The sequence below is a fragment of the Gavialis gangeticus genome, unplaced genomic scaffold (assembly GCF_001723915.1).
Source record: "Gavialis gangeticus isolate Ggan-Ray unplaced genomic scaffold, GavGan_comp1, whole genome shotgun sequence".
NCBI classification, from domain to species: Eukaryota; Metazoa; Chordata; order Crocodylia; family Gavialidae; genus Gavialis; species Gavialis gangeticus.
Window position 1 is genome coordinate 182,856,430 of NW_017729022.1, and position 19,527 is coordinate 182,875,956.

Here is a 19,527-nt window from a genome sequence, read left to right on the forward strand (position 1 = left end):
CTGACGCGGTGCGTGTGGGAACCTTGTTCCTTCCTCACCCCTTCAGCAGCCATTAAGCTGCTGAGGGGCTGGGGGAGGGACAAGGGGTTCGCATTGCAGCCCCGTGGACCACAGAAAATGGCTTGGCAGGCCACACAGCAGCTCGCAGGCCGTATGTTGGACAAGCCTGTTCTAACAGTTTGTGATTATAATTAGTATATTTACAGTCATTGTTATGCTGAGGAGATTTTAAACAAATTAGATTAGAATTTGGCTCATAAATTTTCACAAAGTACAGAAAAATCTATAGATGAATGATGTTACCCTTTTTTGTGAATACTACAACCTACAAATAAAAATGCACGTTGTTTTTTGGAAGGCAGAATGTAGAAAAAAAAATTTTCCCCAGAATTCTGGTTGACTGTGCGAGTGTCCAGGAGGTGTGACATCCTTGAAGACAGCCTGGGGGAAGCAGAAGGAACACAACAAGGCTAGGTCCTAGACCCTTGCAAAGGCAGCAGTAAGGCTGTTGTTTTTACTGTATACACTTTTATGTATTTTATAGAAATAATAAAGTGCTGTTTCCACACCAAAAGACTCATTAAGATATTACAGACTTCATGCAACAGCTCACTCACCCTCAGCTGGCTCCATGGCTCTTAAGCCAAAAGATATTGCCTCAACAGCAGCTTTGAAAGAGTTAAAATGGGAATCTGCTCCAGGGAAAAAAAGGCAGCTGTCTTGGGAGCCATGAGCTCTAATGGCTGTTTGCTCTATCCTACCCTCTACTCCAGCAAAAAGGGGGGAAGGCGCCTTCCCCCGGTGGAAAAATCAGCCTCCCCACTTATATGCACCCCAGCTTTGAAGGGCTGATTTTTTGGGGGATGTGTGCATGCTATACAAGAAAATAAGGTAATGACTGTCTATTCTAAACCATAAGAAAGTTTTTGGCTCATATAAAGATCTATGCATTCCTGGATCCTTTAGTCTTGCGTTATGGAAACAGAATGAGAAAGAGTTAACTTCTATTAACCTCAACATAAAATTTGGGTGTATGTAAATTTCACACAAACTACATTAAGATCACAGAAGCACAGATTTTATTTACTATTGTTCTACTTTGTAAGTCTCGGTTATTGCTTATAAGGCCTCCATTAGGTAGGTATTAAGCCACTTTTGAACTGTATACACTTGGCACGGCAAACTTATTCCAATAGCTTTGTAAAATTATTTTTTAGCTCCAAAACAGACCATTTTCAAAAGAGACACCTTGTTTCCTCTAATTGAGAAAGCCAAGACAGCTTCCCAACCTGTGCCTCAGAGATTTTTAGGGGTGGAGAATACATACTGTATTTGCAGATATGTTATCACATCAATAAGGGGAAAGATATGGTTCTATCATAAAACATACTGTTCTTAAAATCCCATAGGCAGGAAAGTGCCATTTCTATAAAAAGTTACTGTAAATATAAATATCCCAAGAAATTCACATGAAACAGCCATATTGCAGTGATAAACAGATAAACCACTAGGAAAATTTATCAATACATTGTATAGATTTAATTCTGTATAGTTTCATCAGTGTGAAGTGTTAAAATGTAAGAGCTCTATGTTCTCACATGTGCTAGAAACTGATAGAGAGGAAGTTGTCAAGAGCTTAAACCACAATGGTTTGCAAAGTTTATCTTATTACTCATGGACTCTCCACTGCAGTGGACTGCAAGCAAGAGAGGCCCCTGGCAAACCATTACTCACATGTAACACATAACAAATGTATCATGCAACAAATTGTAACCTGCCAACTGGCCATATGTTAAAATTATCACAGGATACTTCCATGCTAAAAAGTTGCTGTTGTTCCAACAAGCAACTTAATTGCAGCTGAGATGCCATTTTTATCCAGAGAAACTGGTTTAATATCTGGCATGTTACAATTTGTTGTGTAATACTCCCATATAGCATATGACATGCTAGATTTGGTTTTCCCTCAAGTGGTGAATAGTATTTTTGCCTTTTGAACCCTCAGCTGTGCAGTGACTAGTTGGTATCACCTATACTTGGCATTTGTTTTTTATTTAAAAAAAAGAAGAAAAAAAAGAATTTGTCTGGAAACAAATAATTGTCTTCAGTAAAAGGAAAACTGATTAAAATCATCAAGGTGAATTTTACCCTCCTATGCAATTTTGCCCGGTCTGGGCATTGGAAGCCAGGTGCAATCCAGGTGCACAGCTCCTGCGGCCCCAACCCAAGCTGCAGCTGGCTGGGAAGGGCCCTGCCCACATGGCCCAGCCCAAGCCAGCCCCCACCCCCGCACCCACCCTCAGCAGCACCTGCAGCCCCAGCCCTGGGTGACGGAGGCGGATAGTCTGGTCATGCTGCCAGGTCTGGCCGTGTCCCTGCCACACAAGAGGCCAGTGGGGCAGAAAACTGGGTAGACCCTGGCTGGGGTCCCCATGCCCATGGGAGAGAAGGGGAATGGGAAAGTTTAATCCCCCTCCGCCTTTGCCTGAGGCTGCTGCCCTGGCCAGTATCTCGCCACATCCCCCTCCTTCAGAGACAAACCTGGCAAGGGCCGCTATCCCGTCCCCTCCTCAGGCACACTTCGACTGGGGTCCCTGCACGCCAGGGTGAGGGTTTAAACCCCTCTCGAATCATACTCAGCAGCCTACCAGGTCCTGGCCATGCCCCACCCCCAGGCCCCCCAGTAAGCTTCTCTCCAGCTTTGCATCAGCTGCTGAAGGGAAGGGAGGGCTTGCTCTAGTGCCCTCAGTGGCTTCTAGCTTGAGCCACTGCAGGCATGTGGCTGCATTTCTGGAATCAAAAGTGAATATCTATTCACTTGCAAATCAGTTCGATATACTCAGGTTTAACTAACCTGCAAAGATAGAATCAATACAGGTTCAAGCTTTTTGAATGTCTGTACTTAGCCCAAATGGTTTTGAGCATTAGATAAGGAGAAAAGTAGCCCAGTAAGGGTGTCCAAGCAAAAGGTAAGTATGCATAAGCCATAAAGCAAGTTTAAGTATATATTGCACAGCTTCAAAGTTTAATAGCAACCCATGATTCAAAAAATAACATTTACTTCTGGATCACCAACACTGTATACGAAAAGGCTTTAAAGGAAAAAAAACTAGCAGTAACTGATAAAGGAAGAATGAAATAGAAGCAAAGAGAAAAATATGAAAAACCCTGAAAAGAGAGACAAGTCTTGTTCAGATTGCAGAAGATAAGGTTCTTGTATGGAAAAGGATGAGCTGTTGGCAAGGAAAGAAAAAAGGACCAGTGTAATGAATGCAGAATGTCAGGAGCAGATAAAGAAACAAGTCAATGAAGCAAGTGCAAGAGGGCAATTTTCTGTCAGATTCATACAGGAATAGGGGTCAGTGAAGCTGAATGGTGATAGCAAACTTGTCTGTGCTCTTTTGAAAAACCTAAGTCAGGCAACAGCCACATTCTGTAGGCACAAAAGAAACTTTAAAATGTCATTCTTAAGTCTTCACTTGAGTAAAGGCCATGATGCAAATTCAAGATCCAAATTAAAAATTCTGAAAGTTTTGAGAATATTAGTAACTGTGATTTTGGACTGGACATATTTCTCATTTTGAGATCATATGTTAGCGGTATATGTACCTGGCTATAGGAGGGCACTCTTTTCCCACACTGTCAGAGGTCCCAAGGATCACATATGAATATAAGATAGTCTTATTAAATTTATAAATGTATTTCAATTACATGCATACACAAATCCAAAAACATTAAAACAGTTTGACACAGCACGTTTTACTTGGTCCTGTGTTATTATTCAGCAGAGCCATCTTGCTTATTAATTCCTTTAAAAAATTCAGTCATAAGACAACTGACATGTTTAAGTTCAAACACAGCAACCCATAAAAAGTTAAAGTTACGAATGTATTTACAATTTTAAAGCAGACAATATCTGACACTGCCCTGGACTATCCTAAATTCTGGTTAGTTCCAGAAATAAAAAAAATAAGCAGCATCTGTCTGACTGATATTAATTCTAGAAGGATGTACTTCCTACAGATCTTTTCACTACTTCTGTTTAAACAAAATAAAATATTTATATCAATGCATTCCACATCAGCACACATATGTCCCCTGCTTTCAAGTGTCCACATGAAAACGCTTCATTCTGAATAATTTAGTCATTTGCAAGCTCTCAAACAGACTCAAGAAGAATCCTTCAAAATCTGTCAGATCAAATCAAATATACCTTCAGTCTTTTTATAGCTGAGGAAAAACAGGTTTATCTATTAAATTATGGACAGACACCAGTGTATGTATTTTGATAATTGAAAAGAAAGTACCAAGGACTTCTAACTGGCCAAAATATTAATGTAACAATCAGCAATTAAGAACAAACCCCTGAAAAATGACAACCCTATTTAAACTCAAACCCTAAAGTTCTCTGAAGCAATATTTATAAATATATACAAATTCTGAGTCAAATTTTCCAAAATGATAAGAAGCCTAATTAATCCTTGTTTGCTTATTCTTAAAGGTGAGATTCCAATACCTTTATTTATATTGAGTAGCCTTTTATTCACTGAGCATAATGGATTTTGACCTCAGGGTAGTTTAAAAATGCATATTTCCAAAATCCCCTGCCTTTAATATGACTAAAATACAAAATGAAATTGTTAAGATTATTCATGTGGGCAACGACTAAATATTTTTTACATAAATTGAATACTTTGCTGTGATTTTTCTTTTTTAAAATAGGGATCATATTTCTCAGAAACGCCTGTTATCTGCCTCCTTTATGTTCCCCCCTCCGTTACCAGCAAGATAAAAAGTGTGAATTATTGTGTGTCGCAGAAATCTACAAAGGAAAAAACAAGAATTAAGAACTTTATGAGAAACTGCAAAAGTTCTGCATTTTACTTGTTTATAACGTTGAGTTTTTTCTTTGTCATTTGCCATCTTAAAATGCAGACATTGAATAAAAACCCTTCACCATTACTGAAAATAGAAAAGAAATGCGTTATACCTTACACATTGTACACACTGTAGAAATGCAAAAATGGAGAAGGGGCAGCAACCCATATAGGGATGGGTGCTCTAGAAAAGACTTGAAAAGCTAGATAACAAAAACCCAAAGAGCTGGACTGAATAAATAAGGTCTCCCATACAAAATGCCATTTGTTAAAGCAAACAGAATGCTACTTTGGAAGAGGCTGTACTCACTCTTTATTTGCACACCTTTAAAATCACATTCTGGTCTCCCGCAATGCCAGTTAAATCAACATGACTACACAAAAGTAAGCAAGGGCACAACACAGCATGGTATGCTTATCACAGGCTCCATTTTGCATTAAAACAATAATTAAATCCTTGCAGTCTTTTAAAATTTCTTACCAAACCCATACTGAATAGAGTGTTATTTCCAAACGGGAGCTGGTATGCTGCAGGTGCTATGGCAAATGATCAACAGCCCAGAGGTCGCAAGTTTAAGGCCATAAAAGAAGTGCTCACAGCACAGCCACATCAAATTCCAGCAAATCTGTGAATTCTGCTAAATGCTGTGTCACAAAGACACAAAAAAGGAAGGATTTCCAAACAGTGATTGGTAGAAACTACTAACAGTGTGCTGCTTAGGTAAAAGCTCCAAGGTTTTCAAATATGCTGAAAAGAAAGAGATACCAAAGCAAATTTCTTCTCTCAAGAAAATAAGTATCTACATTATGGAAACTGATTATCTATTTATCTGAATCATAAAGCTTCAAAAAAAAAGATGAAAAGAAAAGAATGAATCCCAACTCCGGCTTTCAGCAGCTACTCTGTCAAGCCATCTCCTTCAAACAGACCTTGACTACATAAAACAGTAAAAGCTCTGAGAAATATCCGTAACTTCATGATAAATAATATACTATATAAAGAACAAATCTCTTAAGCATGTCTAATCCTAAAGTAAAAGCAGTCTTCAGCAAGTTAAAACTGAATTTCCCTGTTCATTCTACACAGAAGAGCTGGCCTCTTGGCAATCTCTCTAACACTTGCTTTTGTTTAAAAGATAAGAGTAACTTGCTATAGTTTTAGCATATTATTTGTATAGCAAACAACTTTCAGAATAGCTCTAACATAACCAGAAACGCCCAGTAACTGTTTGCCTTCTGTGACTCAGAGATTCAGGATATAAATTAAGTAGGGGTAGTAATTGGATTTGAGATCTAAATTATGGACTAATGGAGGGGAAGACCCAAAGAGGGTGCAAAAAGGTTCAAACACAATGAGAAACTGGAATTAAACAGCTGCATTTAACCAGCATACGGATCTGATTTGGATGCACTACATTAATCTATAGGCAAAATGGTTTGTTGTACATTCGTATGCATACATCCCTAAATCAAACTTTATAAAATAAACGGAAAAAACTCACCTTCCCATTTTTCCCCAGCTCCATTTCAACTATTGCAACAGGGGTGTTTATTTGATCAATGTGTCTTGACTGTGACTTCAAATCTACTCTCCAATTCACATTTCTCAAGGTGTTGTCCCACCGGCTTTGATTTATCAGGCTCTCTCGAATCTTTGTTCTGTGGCTTTTCCAAAATTTTGCAATGACTGCTGCTTGATCTGCTGTGATACCTCCTTGCTTTTTGGTTTGGGCAGTAAGAAAGGCTTCCAGTTGGTTCAAATCCATGTCTGCTGAGGCTATTGACTGGAAAAATAAGAGAAAAAAAAGGTTACTTGAATTTTAAAAAAAAATCTAAACGGAACGCTCTAAAAGAAAAGTGCATCCATGCATTTTGAGACTTTTAATGACTTATTTCTTTAAAAGAATTGTGCAGAGAATCTAATACCCCAGCAAAATGTGTAACTTTCTCCCAGCACATAGCCTAGTTTCCTATATCAAGATAGCTGGAGGGATATATTTGTATACGGAGCAGTAGCAAGGAAACAAAGATCATTCCCAGAAAAGATATATTTGTGGAAGAAAGTAACAGAAAGCAGATGGAACTTTTCTGTGGAATGGAAGAATCGGGGGAGCACGCAGCATATCTCCAGCTAAGACTGAAATGCAAGAAGACATCCCAATTCATTATGTCATGCACTCATGTTACCAGAGTTCTCCATCTCCACATTACTGGACAAGGAACTGAGACTTGAAAACATTATTACTGTGTCATGAATCTATCTTGTATCTGCATTGTAAGTAATGCAAGTCTTCAAAATATCCAACAAACAAGACAAGCTATTTCACATATCTTTTCTACCTGCCTTCATTCCACATGTTTTCTAAATGTTTCACACTATTTAAAGAACTATTATAGTTCTTTCACACTCTGTACCTGTAATGTTTACACTTAACTACAGCTTGCTGCAAAGTGTCAATGGATTCTGTTAAATATATGTCACATTTGTAGGTTGTAAGGGAGCCCTAGTTGGTCATTTAGCCCTGTCAGCACACACTGGCATGCTGAAGCTTAGTCATTTTGGGGTCATGTCTAGGCTATGAAAGGAAGTATCCCCTTACAATTAGACCCTTCTGTCCCTCCCTCCCCCACTTAAATACAGGGAGTTCTAGCTATATAACCTAGAATATAATTTACTGTTCTTTTGATTTATGCATTAGCTGTTCCTTTTAAGTCAAATTAGAACAGTGTGTTCAGGACTGAAAAGTGACATCTGAAAGAAGAAAATCCAAAGTTCCTGTAGAAACTTTAATCCTACACAAGTGATCTTTAGGATTTTAATTTAAAAAGCCATAATACTGACCCTTCCAAACCAAATTGTAGGGTTTGACTAGGGCTTCAACACAACCACTCTGCATTTTCATATACCAATACCTGCACCTAAATCTAGTAAAGTTTAAGCCAGGGCTGTCCGATTCATGGCCCAACTCATGGCCTGCAAGGGGTTATTGAGTAGCCCGTACGCTCCCACTCAGCTACAGCATTCTCCACTGCCTCCTCTGTCTTCTACTTCCTGGTCCTGTTCATGGGGGTGGGGCAATATGGCCTGCAAAGGCTGGGGAGTCTGCAAAGCCCATGCACCAACAGAGTTTGGGGAGTTCACACAGCTCCTGTGGGGGTATGGGAGACCAGATGGGAGCCTGAACAGCATGTGGCCCCCAGCCACTCAGAAGTTGGACAGCCCTGATTTAAGGCACCTTGCATAAAGGTGTTCATAGGAGGAAATAATTCAGAGTTTCAGCTGTGCCACCTATTCCTCACAGGAAGGGACTATGCTGTGAAACCATGAACTCTGCTCCAAGGTCAAGGGCACTGGAGAGAGAGTTATAAACAGAGCAAGATAAAGCTCGCTGAGCCAATCCATGTAGTATACTGGGTCTGCAGAATACTACAGACCCAGTATACTTTGCTGAAGTGGGTCCCAGAGAAGAAGCTTACTGAACACATGAATACCTTCTGATTTCCTTGTGTTAAACCGTAAAGTTTGTGTGGCACAGTTAACTTGTCTACACTGCACATGCTGTCAGCAGTCTGATTGCTATGTAGGGCGCAATGTAAGTTATATTAAAAAAAGAAACAACTCCCTACTTTCATATATGCCGAGAGCATGTCTGTAGTTCCTTTTACCATAAATGTTACTGTATCAGAGGAAGAAAACCTAACAGCATAACGAACAATCATGCTCTATAGGTCTGAAGCAGACCAGTTAACATTACTGTTTTTCCTGCTGCTTGCTTGCACTCAGTTTATAAAAACTGTATTGCATTAACTTGGCTGGAGCTTTTCTTTAGCCATTTATCAGATGCACTGTAAACAGGATATAACATTCAAAATTAATATTTGATATATTCAGAATTTTTTAAAAACTAGTAAACATCTCAATTTGAAAATATAACTACCCTCCAGAAGATTCTTTAGATTAAAAATTCTTGAGAAGGATTTTAATTTTGGAAGATGAGGGCACAATTATTCTCAATGTATATAACCACATATAACTACTATTAGCCTATACTCTTTAAAATACTCTTAAGTTCCAATAGAGAATATCAAACCAGGGCATTCAATAAATGCTATGCACCAATTAGCTTGTTTTAATGTTCTTTATCATCACTCAACAGTATTTTGTTTTGCGACAAGACAGTAGCTGAAAAGTTACAGAGAACCAAATTTGACAATTTAAGTGGCTGACAAGTCTTTGTTTTCTTTGGCATATGAATTATTTCTGCTACTTGTATAATACATTATTTAATAACCACAAATTTTGCTCTATTAATACAGGAATGGCAATTCAAGTCTGAGACAATGTTTTAATTTAATTCTGCTGTGGAACATGTTTCTGATCACACAGCTCACAACAAGCAGTTCTTTCAGGAACCTGTAAAAATGCCTATTCAATAATCAAGCAGAATACATAACAGTAAATACACCTTTTTGCAGTGTTTTAGTTATTATCTTAATTTAGGCAATAAGATTTGTTTTAAATTAGAGAAATATCTTCTACATTCCCAGTTGTGATTTTTCCTCTCACTTTCTGCAAAGCAGGATACCATTTAGGGTTCTGCCAGTATTAGGAATGACAGGGGGGAGGGAGGAGGGGCAGGGGCAGGCAGCAGTAAAGGGGGAGAGTTTGCTAACCCTAACTCCCCTGCCATGCTGCCTCCCAGGAGCAGGGGTGAGGGAAGCCTGTCTCGCCTCCACCCCCTGCATATGCAAATACAGCACCCCACACCACTACCACGTTTCCTCCCCCAGGGCTGGGGGAAGAAACGTGGCAGGGGAGGGCGAGGCCAGCGGTGCCAGCCTCGCCTCCGCATGCCATCGCCACCGTCATGGTGGCGCTCCACCACACAGCCGCCACCTCCTGTCCATAATGCTCTTGGAGCACTCTGATTGATTGCTTCAGTAACCAATCAGAGTGCTCCAGAGCGTTACAGACAGAGACAGATGGACCAAGCCCTTTATCATATTAGAAGTAGATAGTTGCCTCTAGTCTTCATCAGTATATTTCCTCTCCCTGTACCAATCGTTCATGCATATAGGATCACTGCCAAAGAGTAAAAACTTTTTCAGCACCATTAGTGGAAATGTCCTGATACTCAGAGGCTTTGAAAAATGTCTCCTCTCCCCACTCCATCAACTCTAGCAGTTAAATCATTTTCAGCATTGGTTCTGGGCATGCATTACTGACCATTTTCAATTTCCTAATATTCCTCGGGCTTAAATAGATCAGAAAGGAATCCACCATCATTATTTTCTTTCTTGCCATTCCCCATGAGAAATTAGTGATTTTTACCTCCTGCCGCCAGAACTCATGATCATGTGCCAAGCTGCAAAATCTACCAATATCCTGTCCATGTACCTTGACTACGGTCTCTCCTTTCCACTATTGTGGCAACACCTGTCTTGCGAATATATCTATATAGCCCTTTCCAACGAACCTAAACTACCCTCAGCTTGTCTTCCACTGAACCAACCCACATCAGTCCCCTCACTTCATTTAATTTCCTGTCACCACTTAGCTTCCCCCTCTACCATTTACCTTCTGCTCCAACTCCAGTCCCTCCAGCCCGGACCTGGCCTGGCCAGGACCTGCCATCACGTCTCTCTGGCCAATATGGGCTGGGCTTGGGCAGAGCCATCACTGCTTGAGTGCCCTGATCCACAGCAAGACTTCTGTAGAAGGTAGGGAAGGTGGGCAGAGAGTGGGGGAGGCAGGCAACAGTAGTGAGCAGGAGAGGAGGGGGGCAGTTAGAGGAATGAGGGGGCAAGGGTCAAACCTCTCCCCACCCCACACTGCTTTTTGGAGGTATGAATTTAAGATGACCTTCTACTAATTAGATTCTATACATGGAAAATTATAAATTTTTTATAATTTTCCATCTATAGAATCTAATTATGTGCATGTCTTAAATTCAGGGTCACCTTGGATTCAGGTAAATAAAATATATAGTCTCATCATACCATTTCCTAACTATACTGCATTACACAATTGGTAGACGTCAGAAAGGCTCATCCTCCACTGTGAAAGTAATCAAACCAGATATCTAATTTGAAACAAGGCAAAAATGGCAAATCTTATATGCAGAGACTTAAAAGTTGATGAGTGTGCATAGGGGCTTGTGTCATCTTTAGTTTCCTTACAATGTAAGCATAATGACCAGAAAGGGTTGTTTGTTATGTTTTAAAGGGCGGGTTGCTGACCTACAAAGCTAGGTTGTTTTCTGTTGGTTTTTTTTCCCTTCAAAAAAACCACATTGCCCTAAAAAAAACATTTGAGAACAAAAAAGACAAACTGTTACAATAATTTTAAAAAGACTGCTGCTCACTTACAACACTAGATAACAGTGCTATATTAAATTGTCTAACATTTATCACGAGCATTAAATGTGTGTTTATTCCTCCAAGAGTATTTCCTTTACACAACCAATATATTTTAAGAAAGCTGTGTTCATTTTCCTGAGTACAGCATACCAAGCACAGGTGTTAAGAAGAAACTCTGAAAGGTTACATAGTGGAATTATTGTTTGCTCTCATACCTTTCATACTTCAGAGAACCCCAAGCGAACATCGCCAGAGAGAAAACAGAATCTGAACCATTAGTTGTAAATTATACTTGAAGTTAACATGTATTATCCTAATCAGTTACAACATTTCTAAACCTTCCAACAGCCACCACAGGATCTAACATTTAAGATCCTGGAACAAGAACCAGGACAACTAAGTTCTAGTTCTGGCTCTGCTAAGTGACTTTAGGCAAGTCACTTGAGCTCTGTTTTGCTTTGGTTTCCCTTTCCATCTTCATTTCCCTTTCTTGTCTATTTTATATAAAGCTTGGGCTTGGTGCTGTCTCCTTGCAGGTATCTGTACAGTAGGCAGTGCAGCTTTGATCTCATTTGGGATCTTCAGGTGGTACAAATATGAGTAATACAGGCTCCAAAAACAACAACAAAAATCAATATTTTATTTTGACATTAACATACTATTCTAGTGCTCAGCGAGGCAAGACTCCAAAGACCTCTCTACACTACAAATAACACTGCAGCAATCACCATATTTAATACACATTTTAGTCTTGCAAAATAACTAGAAATAGTGAAGTCTTGATTGTGATTTTAAAAAGGCAAAAAATTCATTTAATCATACAGGCTCCATTAATTTCTGAAGTTAATATGATTAAAAAAAAAAAGCCACACCCTGGAGTGCAAGATAAAGCTACATTTTAACTGGTCAGGTCCTGTAGCATTTTATTATGTAGATGGGACCTACTACAATATCTTGAGCCACTTTGTTGTGTAGGTAAGACTTGCTGTGTTTATTCTGAGGCAGACACAGGCAAGTACTTTGCCACTCAGCGATGGGCATAGATAAAGACTAGGTTCAAATTAAACCACAAGTGAAAAAAATATTTATTTTGGTTTTGAATTCCATTTTTATGGACAGGACATGGACAAAGTTTAAATAAAGCATCTCCTATTCCAATATAAAAATAGTTTTATTAAGCAGAAAAGGGCAGAAGGGAACTCTATTAAAGCAGGCAAAATGACACGTATTTTACTGAGGTCTGACTGTGTACTTAAAAGAATAAGAAAAGCAGTATTTAAACCAAACACAGCAACAGGCTAATTCCACAACTGAATTGCAAATTATTTAGATTATTTTCAGAGGTTTAGCAGCCTTTTGTTAGAAATTCTACAATAGGTTATATTGAGAGGAAGATGTAAACAAAAACTGTTTACAGAAAGCATCACACACCATATTAGGAGCATGCAAAACCCTGTCCTGAACAAACTGGCCAGCTTTGCTTTGTAAGAACATAGATAATTAAATACAAACAGTAAGAAACAGCTTGCTCAAATGGCCTTTTCCTTTCATTCACCTTCAATATATTTCCATTAACTTCTACAATAAGTCAGCCAATAAAATGTTATTTCAAATACCATTTCCTTAATGGAACAATATTTGATAATCTGGAGAGTTTTGTATTTGCTTAATTTTCATTAGAGCCATTAGACTGGTGTACAAAAACAGGAAATATAGATTTAAAATCATTATCTTTTCTGCAAAAGAGAGTCTGACAAGCATGTAATACTACTGAAGAACAACAATTGGGAAAATCCACTGGGAAAACACCCTTAGTTTCCAGAAACAAAACTTTACTTGTCAACAGTTATGGAAGGATTCCAACAATTTGTCATGCCTGGATGTGTAGACATTTTCTGTAGTAAACCCTCAAAACTGCAAATTGCTGCCAATCTTTAGCACAATGAAATCAAAGACACAGAGAAACAAAAACAATTCAGTGCCATGTACCATGTTAATAAACTTGCCTTTTAAGGTTTCTTGTGCAGGAGGGTGAGAGGTTGTTACCTTGTCCCAAATAGTTTAATTGGGCTTCTCTTAGACATATATAAACTTAAGAACCTTTTACAAGGCATCTAATAAACTAAGTATGGGCAGGATAATGGCATACATCAAATCTCGACAGAAGACAGCTGTCTGGATGAACAGAACTGCATTTGCTTATGTTGATGTATTGGGCCAAATCAGTATGTCTACTTACAGCCAATCCCTATTGACATGAAGGAAACATGCACTTGCCTCATTAAATATTCTTGAAATAGGATCTCTACAGGAAGTCAAACAAACACTAAGCCTATCTTTGGCTCTTCTTAGAGCATGCAGCTTCCATATGATTTGTACCGTATAGCCAGTGAAAGCAGAGAGAAATAGTAGTGAGATTTACACAGTTCTCGTTGCCCTTGTGTACAGTGGTATTCAGGGGTCCTTTTGTGGTTAAACCATTTAACAAGCAGGTTCGTGTCCATTGGCTTTAACTGACAGTTTGAACGGGGAGAAACAGCAGAGCACCTCTTCATATGCAGATAATATCCTCCCTCATCTTTCCAATCCTGTAGTTTCCAACCCTTCTTTATAAGAGCTGATAACGAGACTCTCTCCCAAGGATTGCTAATATACCCATCTCCATATAACCCAGTTGTTTCCCATAGATGTGTCCTGAATGTTAGCCCAGTGCACTTTCCCACGTTTCCAGATAAAAAGAAGGTTTTCAAATATTTGGCGGGTTGTCCTCATGTAAATTATTTGAGAGTAACAGCTCTCCTGAGAGGGTAGGCATTAAGGGAAATTAGATGCAATGGCCTGGCAGTCCCTCCACTTCTTTTTTTACACCTCTTGAATGTGACAAGTGATCTCTTGAATAAAAAGTAGTTACCTTATTCAGAAATCACTAGTTATCTTTACAAAACACTTAAAGTAATAGGTTTTTAAACTGTTCTTTTGATTTTTCTTTTTTTTAATCTACTGAAGCATCACAAAAAATATTTGTTCTACTTGCACGGAAGGTTAGAAAAGTACCTCTTACTACATTTGATTCATGCAAGCCAATAATAGGAAGTCAAGTTCCTTGAAGTGCACTGTCCATGCAGACATTTCACTGTGGGCACAAGTGTGCCTCAGAAACCTTCTCCCAAGCAGTACCCATCAAGCGGCTACACGCCGTGCTCCTCTTCATGCTATTAGGATATAAAGGAGAGGGCATATTTCCTGCTCCACAGTTTTCTTTCAATTGCAGAATCCTATGACATGAGACTCCAAAGAAGAGGGAATGTAATGGTAGGATGTGGAGCATGCATCTCTCAAAGAATTCCAAGTTATTGGCAAGTAACTTCTCTTTCTCCTTCAAGTGTTTGTCCATCCAGTTTCCTACTCTGGGTTACTCCCAATCAGTGCCCAGACAACCCGAAGATGAGTTTCAGCATACTGGGCAAACAGTAACCATAGGGCAACTGTGACAAAAGCAGCATCTGCTGTGGAAGCTTCAGCGATGGTATCATGCCTGTGCCTGAAGAGTTGAAGATGACTGCTTGCGGGTACATTTTAAAGGGAGGCCACTTCCATTACCTGAAGACTCACAGAATGTACTCCCACCACTGCTGGTAGGTTCAATTTAACAACTTTGAGGCATACCCCAATGTAGCCCAAGATCTATCTGGACAGTCTCTGGGTGGCAATCACTGTGCTCTTTTTTTCCCATTGCAGGTCTGGTTCTAGGCCGGGGCGGGCAAGTATTTTGGGCAGAGGGCCGCTTATTGAGTTTTGGCAAACCATCAAGGGCTGCATGATAGGCAGCTAGGGGCAGATAAATATTAATTTTCTAAATTTTTTAGGGGCCCCACGGGCCAGATAGAATGGCCTGGCAGGCCGCATCCAGCCCCAGGCCACATTTTGCCCACCCCTGTTCTAGGCAGATAGGACTCCTCATATCCAGTGTACACAACAATGTCTCTGCTTCTCACAGGAATAGGATTTTGGGGAAAAGTTCAGGAGGTCAATCTACGGATTAGAAGAAGAAATTAGTAGATGTGCCCCCCAAGACTGGTGCACGGGGTGAGAATAGGCTGCTGCTGCGGGCTTTACCCCAGGTGCCAAACTTCCTTGCCACGGCACTGCTCACAGTCCCTTGGGGCTATGAAGAGAAGTGCCGCCAGTGGTAGAGCCACTGCAGGCATAAGAGAAGGTGCAGACCTTCATTGCCTCTGCCAGGCTACAGGCACCAGAACCAGAATTCTTGGTACCAAAGGACAATGCAAGTGGACATTACAGTGAGCATCATGGGCACTTGTCCTTATGTTTCCAAATCCCCAAAAGGGTGTGCTCTTATAAAGCACAGAATGTTCTGACACTTGGTTTCAATCAAATGCACTATTAAAAACAGAACAATGTCCACCAACTAAAGCCAAGATGGGTCTCTACAAATGCTGTCTTTGTACAGATAGTAAGAAAACCAAGTAAGCTTTATGAGCTATCAACCTAAAAACAACAGTCTCTTTTTCAGGCTGGTATTGTCATAGTGTTTATGGTGCCTAATATCAGAAGGACAGAGGCATGTGAAAAGAAAGGGCTAAGAGAGTTTCCCTGATAAGACAAAGGTAGGTTGACAGGATACAGAGAAAGAATACAAATGAAAGGGGAGGGTAAAGAAGATGACATGCACTTTTTATACCAAATAGCATATTTTATTACAAAAGTCACAAATGAAGATTTTAACATTTGAATGGATTGGTCCATCCTGGCCTGTATTAAACTGAGTAGTCTTTAAAATTTTCCTCTCTAGCTTTGCTAGCAGTTCTTCTTCAATTGTAATAAATTCCTACTAACAATTTAAGAGATGTAGAGGTACAAAAATGTATTTCCAGTAGTTCTCTAATTATACACTGTACACGATTGACTGGTTCAAAAAAAAATGAAATACTGCACTTCTCCATTTCTATAATTCTGAACAACCAGGTTCTGTTTTTGTAAGGTCATTTAATTCTCACATTGTCATTTGGTCGAGCACTATGTTTATTTAAACATTTTTATTCCTCCATGCAGGAGCTAGAATTCAGGGTTTTAAATTATCAACAGATCAAGGCCATTGGGTACTGTATTTCTGAAAACTGAAGCGGGAACAGAGATAACAGTCACAAGCAAGATCTCCAAATAAGGCAGAGGAAATACTAGGTCAGAGAACGAAGAAAACTCTGTAAGGGACTAACAGTTGGAAAGGGAAGCAGGAAGCAGTTATACTTGTTACATGACCTGCCTTACCCTGAAAAGGTCAAGTGACTGGGCTTGTTCTCACCCTCCATGTTCCACTCTTGCAATAAAATAATGAACACTATTTATCAGGTTTCTCAGAGCATTCTGGGAAAATTATTTGCTGCTTTGGACTCCTGTTTAATGTCTAATCTCATTTCACTTCATAAAGCTAAAAACAAAAGTTAGTTCAGCTCACAGTTTGAAAACATGAAGGACAAAAGTTGTAGTCCTTTCTAAAGGTAGTATGAGGCAGCAATTAACTGGGGTTACTAGTGGAAATTATTACTATAGCACTTAATCTGTTAGCGTTCTCACAAGAAAGGGCAATCAAACCAAGTATAAATTTGGTTTAAGACAGAGGTTTTCAACTGTGGTCCATGGACCCCTGGCGATCCACAGACTATGTCTAAGACATTCGCAAAAGATTATCATCATCAATTAAAAGTATGTGACTACCTGCACTTACAATTCAAAGGGGTCTACACCTCCATTTGAAATTTCCAAAGCGGTCCACACCTCTATTCAAATTTTTTTAGAGGTCCACAAATGAAAAAGGTTGAAAACCACTTGCTTAAGATGAATCAAGAGTAGAAAATAAAAGCAGAGCTGAGAATAATGCTGTTTCAGCTTCTCATGGGAGAAAGCTGGTTTTCATGGCCAAAGTGGTAGATCACTTTCCCACAAAGACCCAAGTTTCACTTGCTGCACAAAATAGACTCATGGGACTAAAAAGTTGCAAATGTTGCGGTGTTTTGTTGGGGGTTTTTTTGCGGGGGCGGGGAGGGGGGAGGGCTAAAGAAGCTCTTAATAAAGCAGACAGAAAATGGATGAGAAAGTACCCTCTACTGGAGTCAAACTATATATTTATCAACTACTTTCATTAGTGCATAGGGGTTCCTTACAAAGAGCTAAACTTTGTCATGTTATGTCCCAAGACATCAATGTCACTGGTAGAACTGGCCAGGCAATCAAGTTTCCAAGTAAAGCTTTTTGAACATAAATGAGAAATTTAAAAATGTATATCCTCCGTAGGCAACAAGAACATATTTCTCTTATTCTGAAGGTGCTAACCTGTACTCACTTCACGACCTCAGAGTTACCTCATAAGGTTCAACGGACAGTGGGCACATTATTTCAAAATAAGATGGGTTAAAAAACATTGTTTCATGAAAACTTGTAGGGTTTTGAAATTTTAATTCCACTACAGAACATAAATGGAACATTTCTATTATTTTATTTTTTTAAACAGCCCAAGAAAAAACGCTATCCCACAACTGTCATTTGACTGTAATAGCGAGGTGGGGCAGGAGGGGGACAGGCTCAACTCCTTGCTCTGGCTAACTCACTGCATATACTGAGATTTGGATGGATAGTCCAGGTCCCATGAGAGTGCCCTAAACAGCAATATAGACTCATCTCATCTACCCAAACACCCCAGACTTTCTCCCCACTTCCTCCCATCCTGGACAAGCTTTTTTCATATAATTCCATTAAGCACTCCATTTTAATAAGGCAGCATTTTCCTACTATTTAGAAAAAGAAAAACATTTAATTTAATTGTTTTAATCAGATCTATTGGCAAACATCAATATTAGACTCTTAAGGTTCTTAAGAAGGTAAGAACTGACATATTGGGTCAGACCAATGGTCCATCTTAGCCAGCAACCTATCTCCAATACTGGCAAGTAGTAGATGCTTTAGAGGAAGAACATATGAATATGGTACATCTAGACTGATCTATACCCTGTCATATGCTCCCTTACATTAACTGGCATTGGTTTAGGGATGTCAGAGAGACATCCTTGACTTTTATTCAGTACTTCCAAATGGATTCCCTTTTTTAACCTGATTCTATTGTGTGTGGCCTATGGAAATTAGTTCTGCAAGTTAACTATGTACTGTGGGGGGAAAGCAGAGAGGGGGGATAAAGGATTTCCTCTCGTTTGTTTTGGACCTTAAGTTGTTCAGATACTACAACAGTCACACACATTTTTCTGTTAATTAGAATCTTAATAAAGATTTGCAGTCTCAAAGCAACAGAAAGCAGCATCATTTGCACAAGACATTTTGCAGACCTATATGAAACTGCAACCCTTATATCTTACAATTATAAGCAGGTATCAAAGAAAAACAAACAAACACAACCACAAAACCCCACATTTATATTGCTTTCATCACTATTTCCACACATTTTTTAAGAGAAACTCTGCACATTTAATACATGTACATGATTCTGGATCAACTGTGGGCTCTCCCAATCATAAGATTTACTAAGTCATGTTCAACCCCAGAAAAATGCACCCTTTAAACTGCTCTTCCAATCTGCATTAGCTAATTATGCTAACCAAGAGTTGTTAGAACAAACTAATCCTACTCATAGAATTATAGGAAATAGGGCTGGAAGGAACCTCAAGTTCATCTAGTCCACCCCCCTGCAGGATCATTCCTTCCTAAACAGTCCCAGCTAAATGTCTATCTAACCTACTCTTGAAAATGTCCAGGGATGAAGATTTCACAACTTCTCTAGGCACTCTATTCCAATGCTTGACCACACTCAGTCAGAAAGTTTCTGCTAATCTCCAACCTAAAATTTCCCCTGCTGTAGTTTGAGGCCATTGATCCTAGTCCTGTCCCCATCTCCATCCGACCTATAGGTACCACCCTACAGGAACCCTTTCAAATACCCTTCAGGTATCTGAAAACTATTATCAAATTCCCGTCCCCTTCCCCCCCAAGTCTCTGGACTAAATAACATGAGTTCTTTCAGTCTGTCCTCATAAGTCATGCTTTCCAGGCTCCTAAGCATTTTTATTGCTTTGCACACGCACTTTCCAATCTGTCCACATCCTTCTTGAAGCAGGGGGCGGGCCCAAAACTGGACACAGTACTCTAGGTGAGGTCTCTGAAGAGCTGAAAAGAGCAAGCGAATCATTTCCCTTGATTTGCATGTGACACTCCTCTTAATACAACCCCCTATAATGTTGGCTTTTTTTTTTTTTTTTTTTTTTTT

The 19,527-nt window shown here is 39.5% G+C and overlaps 1 protein-coding gene across 2 annotated transcripts in view; it reads right to left on the reverse strand.

Moving 5' to 3' along the window:
• COMMD1 (copper metabolism domain containing 1) overlaps positions 1–19,527 on the reverse strand; it is a 219,625-nt gene that overhangs the window by 159,821 nt on the left and 40,277 nt on the right. For both annotated transcript variants that reach the window (XM_019516615.1, XM_019516616.1), the window contains exon 2: positions 6,380–6,661. In XM_019516615.1, the coding sequence (XP_019372160.1) occupies positions 6,380–6,661 (282 nt within the window). The remainder of the gene's footprint in view (positions 1–6,379; positions 6,662–19,527) is intronic.